This window comes from Plutella xylostella, chromosome 6, assembly GCF_932276165.1.
Source record: "Plutella xylostella chromosome 6, ilPluXylo3.1, whole genome shotgun sequence".
NCBI classification, from domain to species: domain Eukaryota; kingdom Metazoa; phylum Arthropoda; class Insecta; order Lepidoptera; family Plutellidae; genus Plutella; species Plutella xylostella.
In genome coordinates, this window is record NC_063986.1 from 9,122,021 (window position 1) to 9,128,042 (window position 6,022).

The 6,022-nt window shown below is 32.9% G+C and overlaps 1 protein-coding gene across 1 annotated transcript; it reads left to right on the forward strand.

Moving 5' to 3' along the window:
- The first annotated feature begins 356 nt into the window (after window positions 1-356).
- On the forward strand, window positions 357-1,420 carry LOC105396176. The gene is made up of 2 exons (XM_038117973.2): window positions 357-904; window positions 992-1,420. The coding sequence occupies exons 1-2, from the start codon at window positions 893-895 to the stop codon at window positions 1,358-1,360; spliced, it is 381 nt and encodes a 126-aa protein (XP_037973901.2). The 5' UTR covers window positions 357-892; the 3' UTR covers window positions 1,361-1,420.
- The last annotated feature ends 4,602 nt before the right edge of the window (window positions 1,421-6,022 follow it).

A 6,022-nucleotide genomic window follows, 5' to 3' on the forward strand; every position in this document is an offset into this window, starting at 1 on the left:
TTGTCCCTTTCCATTAAACAGTGTATTATAGTGCGCGCGGAACTAGCTGTCCGCGTCTTAGGTATGTGAGCGGTGCACGGTGGGACGGGGAGGCGGGGCGCGGCCAGCTAGCCCCGCGCGCACTATAGGCAAAACAGTTTTGAGAGTTCGATTAGGTTTTTATTAATAAGGTCATTTAGTATAATTAAATATGTTAATAATGTTTTATAGGATATAAGTATTAGCTGTAAGAAACTAACATACAATAAGCAACATTGTTACTAACAAAGTATGGTTTAAAAAATAATTAATAATAGTTTTAAGCCTAGCCTGCACGAGGAAGTTAAATGTTGTTTACCCAAATGACGAGTACGGGGACGAGTAAGGGGCAGAGACACCGGACCCCCTCAGAAGCATTGTTACTATGAGCGGGGGGTCAGGTTTCTCTGCACCTGACCGTACGTTTAACTTTATCGTGCAAGCGAACCTTAGGTTAAGTTTAGTTTTAGGTACTTATTATTATAATTATAATTAGGTATTAAGTGTATGTGTATGTTATAATGAATAAATTTTAGTTATTATTATTAGTTCTGTTTTATTTCTCTGCTTTTTTCATTAGGAAAATAAGAAACCATTAGAATGCGCGGGACTAGGTTTAACGTCAGCATTTTTATGAACGCTAATGTAGGTTACTTAATGTGCGCGTGCGCGGGGGCATGACCGCAGTTTAAACAGTCAGCAAAAATAATGACAACAACTTGGTTAAGTTGTAAGCTACTCACTCCTATACGATTTCATAGAGATAGAAAATGACTGCTTCATTTACCGATACGTATATTAAGTGAAGCATTTTTTACAATAGGACTCATGCTTATTTTGATCGAGTAAAGGAGAATACCATTTTGGCGAGAACATGTCTATTTCGGTAAGTTTTAATTTTACGTTTTTGTCTTAGTGTCAGCTTCCTAAGTATAATTTATTTAATTATAATAATTATTTTTATTGTCCATAGATCTTAGATGAGGCTGATCTGACTGACCCCTACTACTATGCACAGAACATGTTGGAAGGGCTCGAGAGCGATGTCGAGGAAATACGGAATCCAGGTCCTGCAGACGGCGGGAAGCGGAAGAGCAAACCTACGAGAAAACGGACTGCAAAAGAATCCACATTGAAATCATATGTGGTTAGCAAGGCAGTAAAGAGAGGTCATCGCTTAGTGAAAATAGAAGTGTTTGATCTAAATGAGTGTCAGGACACAAATAGTGAAAATGCAGTGTTAAGTGCTCAATACGTGGTTGTAGATCCCGTTGATGAAGTAATGGACATGGCAGAGAATATTGTCAACAAAATTTCAAAAAAGATGTGTAATAATTATTAGTCTATTTTTATGTGTATGTGATAATAAATATAGTTTGGTTTTATAAAAATAAAGGCATTTTTTTTATTTTATTAACATTTATTACATAAAAAATCAATACCTACTTAATTATTAAACATAGATAGTCATTTTATTAATTAAACTAACTTAAAGTAGAAATACCTAATAAATTATCGTAATACCATCGCTTTACACAAAGCACATTTTTTAAGGCACAGACATTTTTGTGGTTAAAGCAATTGAATTTTTTATCTTTATCATATTTTTTACATAGAGTTTCAAGTTTAGGACATCCTTGTTCTTCTATATCTATAACTGAACAAAATGGTGATAGTTTTTTTACCCAATTAATCTTTTCATAACCTTTGACAACTAATGTTTTATCGAGCAATACAGGTTTAATCAACCTTTTAAATTCAAGGTAATCTACGAATCCTTCACGCCAGTAAATTCCTCTATTTCTTTCCAACCATCTTACTTGTCTTTTTTCACTATCAGTTAAAGTTGAAAAATTATATGGAGGCTTTACTAAATATATTTGCGTAAAATCTTTAGTAGCTATTGCAAACTCTTTAACAATGAAGTCGTTTTTATAATTATAAAATCCTTGTAAGTCAACGAAACTGTATTCAGGATTCATGTTATTTTTTTTACAATATTTGAAAGTGGCTTATACTCGATTATACAATCGTTAAGAATGAGGCAGTAGGTAGAAGTATGATCAGGAATTTCTAAGTCACTTTCTATTTCTATACGAACGTCTACAGGACCAGTTTTCAAGGTTTCGTTTTGTCTACAACAATCAATTACAAATAAGGGACATATATCCTTGAATTCTTTTAAACTCAACAACGGTTCACAACGGTGTCCGTAATAAGACTGTTGAAATTTAGCATACATCTCGTATAATAACAAATATCTGTCGTCTGCAAAGTTTACGTTGAGGCTTTCATAGGGAAAGTAAGTAGAATTTAAAAAAACTTTAACGTCACGTAAATAACAGTGATCAAACTGTGACATATTTCCAGTTCCAATGTTTTTTCTTTCTGTTTGCAGACCTATTATAACAAAGCGTGGCTTTTCTATTTGCGATGAAGTTTTTATTGACCAAGTGTGTTTTGTAGTTCTGGGTAACAGAGGGTATTCATAGAGGTCCCAATTCCTAAATCCTAAACATATAGGTCTATCTTTTTCTAAATATCTCAGCAAGTTAACTCTCTCACGATCTGAAACTTTTATATGTGGAACTCTCCATACTATTTTGTTAATGTTTATATCGTCTAAAACTTCATTTGTGTTTAATTTTATAGCATTTAGGTTTGTATTACTACGCAGAAGTATCAACTCATGCTTACAATTCATTATTATTTTATTATAATCCTCTGCAAAACCAAGAACTTTGTTCAATGGTATACAAACGGAAAAATTGCCTGTTGTATTTTTTACACCATTAGTGTCCCACCCCCACAAACGCGACATTTTGGATTCATTTTCATTCATAGATATCAACGATTTCATAGTAGTTGTAACACCAACATTTTTTATTCTATCAATTTCAACACCATTTAGTTCATAACGAATATCTTGAAAAAGAAAGAGTATTGCATTGTTCACAAACTCCACACTACTTACTCTTTCTCTTTTATCTCCGTTTGGACGATGTACATTAACCGAACCTTCTATGTATAGTGTACTCGCTGATGGTAAAATGTATAAGTCTTGCTGATTAATAGGAATGCGAATCTCATCATTTTTGTTAAAACTGTTTATGTAAGGCTTATACGAATGAACTTCATAGCTTTCAATGCTATTATCATGAGCGATGGGATCCAATATGTTTAAAATAGTCATTTTATAAGTTTGATGGCTTTTAGAAACTGTTTGTTTTCCTTGGTTAGCTTTTTCCTTTTGGTAGGTGGTTGCTCTTGCACTGTATGTAATGCAATGGGAGCTTTACATCTAGGTTCAAACCTTATATTTATAAAATCAATCATTTTCGTCTCAAATGCAAATAGAGCTGTAATTCTTCTTGTCGAAAATTAATAACATTATTATTTGCATCTAAAATCCTTATATTGATTTCACTAACAGTGTCTTGATTAACCGGAAAATATATCAAGTTTTTCGGAATTTCTATGATCCTGTATCCTGGTGGTACACTGGGAGCAAATTCATAAATAATATGACTAGGTTTTCCGTTTATATAAGAACCGCTCACGATATCACATTCGATTCGAACGATGGTTGTAGAGAGAATGCTCACCGGAAAGATAGATTCATGTAATATATTGGCTTTAAGTAATTCATTTCTAAACCCCAATATCCTCCCAATTGAACCAGCTTTCTCAAAATGAATGTCTTTAGAACAAAATATCTTCGTACTCAAAGTATTATTGTTGCATAATAACTCAAACGTACAACCAGGTAAATTGGTTTTCAAAAAGTCACTAATATCCAACAGTTCGTAAGATCCTTCCGGAATTTTAATGACTTCGTTATCACCATAATAAAAATTGTTGTTGTTTTTATCTATGTTAGGTATTGAATTGAAGGTTGAAAAAAATACTAGTCCGCACTCATATTCACCTCCAAGTTGTAAAGCTGGAGAATAATATGTTGACAAAGCTGATTCGCGACCAGTAATTGATAGTGTGAATGACATCGTGTTAATGAGAATATTTATAAGCAAAACCTTATTTTAAACGTTTTTCCAGAATTTTCTAAGAAACTTAATACATAAGTGCCCGCAATTATAAAGGTGACTTTTTTGGCAGTTTTCATAATTATAAAATACAACAGTTTTCTTTGTTAAATAGTTCAGTAATTCTAAAGGTGGTTTTAAACCATAACTATCGAAATACTCTGCATAATTATTTACTTTAACATAGGCTACCCAGTGAGTTCCCTCATTAAGCGAAATATCTAAATTTAGAATGGCACATTCTATATAATTAGGCTTACTCGGCAAAGTATCTCTCATATAAACACCGCGAAAATATGGTATATCACGAGTGTAATTTAATATATCAATGTTACTAAGAGCTCGCCTGGGTAACCTTAAAACTAGTTTTTTGAAGATTGTACACATAATCCTTTACCCTTTTTGTAAGGTTTGATGAATAAACCTTTACCCAAGGCGATTGATTCCATCATCTTATTGTGGCGTTCGGATTCGACAATACTTTTTTGAGCTGACTTGTAATCATTTACTGCTTTAGCTATTCCACCCACACCACCAGCTAATGAACCCAATGCAGATAGTCCAGCAAAAATAGGAATTAGAGGAAGAATTCCTCCTGTTTTAGGAATGGGTATAATTCTAGGTAATTTAATGCGATTATTTTTATGAAATATTTTTTTTGCTGCAGAATATGCTAATTCTATAGCGTGTTTGTTAGTTTTTGGTTTTAGTTTCTTCAGAAGCGTTTTCAATTTAGACACCGAAGATTTAAATGACTTAATCCCAGCACCTGTTCTAATTTTTGCTTTCATAATTTTATTTACCAACCAAGATGCACTTTTTTCGCCTCTGCTAGCATCTTTTGATTTTAGTCGTTGTTTTGCCATATTTTTTACAGTAAGTCGGCCTTATGGCGATCTCTCAAATTCGAATATTTTGTGTAAGCAATATCGTGTTGCATGCACGCGTTGTCTAAAGGGTTAATTCCTTTATCACCTCTTTTCAAACGTTCTTGCAAGCGTGTACCCGGTCCGCAGTATTGATAGCCTGGTAAGTGTAACTCTACAGGCAAGTTATTAATAAATGAATTTATAAGTCCTTTCCCTTTCATAACTAGGTAGATAATGAAAAAAAATATGTTTGAATCCATAATATATAATATAGGTATACCTACCTAGTACCTCAGTTATTTATGATATTATTTTTATCGATCCAGCTGTTTTCATTTGGGTTGAGACCGAGCCATTTGACAAGAACCTTATTCCTACTCCTTTTAATAACCTTTTCAACCAAATAAATATTAGGGTGATAGGTTTTTTGAAGTTCATATTCATAAAAACAACCTTTTATGGGCACTTCATGTAGGTCTTGTATGTAATAAGTAGGCGGCTGAGATTTTATTACTTTGAAAATCTTAAACAATTCGGTAGACCAGTTTGGCGTATAGCCCTTTTGAAACTCTCCTTTGTACTTACTAATACGAACGACATCACCTATATTAAACTTATTTTTTGTTACAGGTAATATTTTTTTACATTTTTGTATATTCTTTGCAACAACTGATTCGTTTAACTTATTAATTTCAGATGGTTTATGTTTTGTAGTACGATGAACGGTATTATTATAATTATTTACTACATCACATAAAGGCTTCCCTACCCATTTATAGTTTCCAGTAAGACTAAAATGTTTAAACAGCTTGCATTTTAAATTTCGTATGAGTCTTTCTACTATGGATGCTTTTTTAGAGGAGTATGTTGAATAATGATTTATATTGCATCTTTTCATAAGCCGTTGAAAGATGTCGTTGTAAAACTCTGTACCCATATCTGTTTGTAAATTTGTAGGTGTACGTCCTTCTTTTAAAACTTTTTCAAAAGCTAGAGACACTTCAGTTTTTGTTTTGGTCTTTAATGGAGCTGCCCACGCATATTTAGAAAAGGCGTCAATAACAACTAATACGAATTTAAAACCTTTGTTAT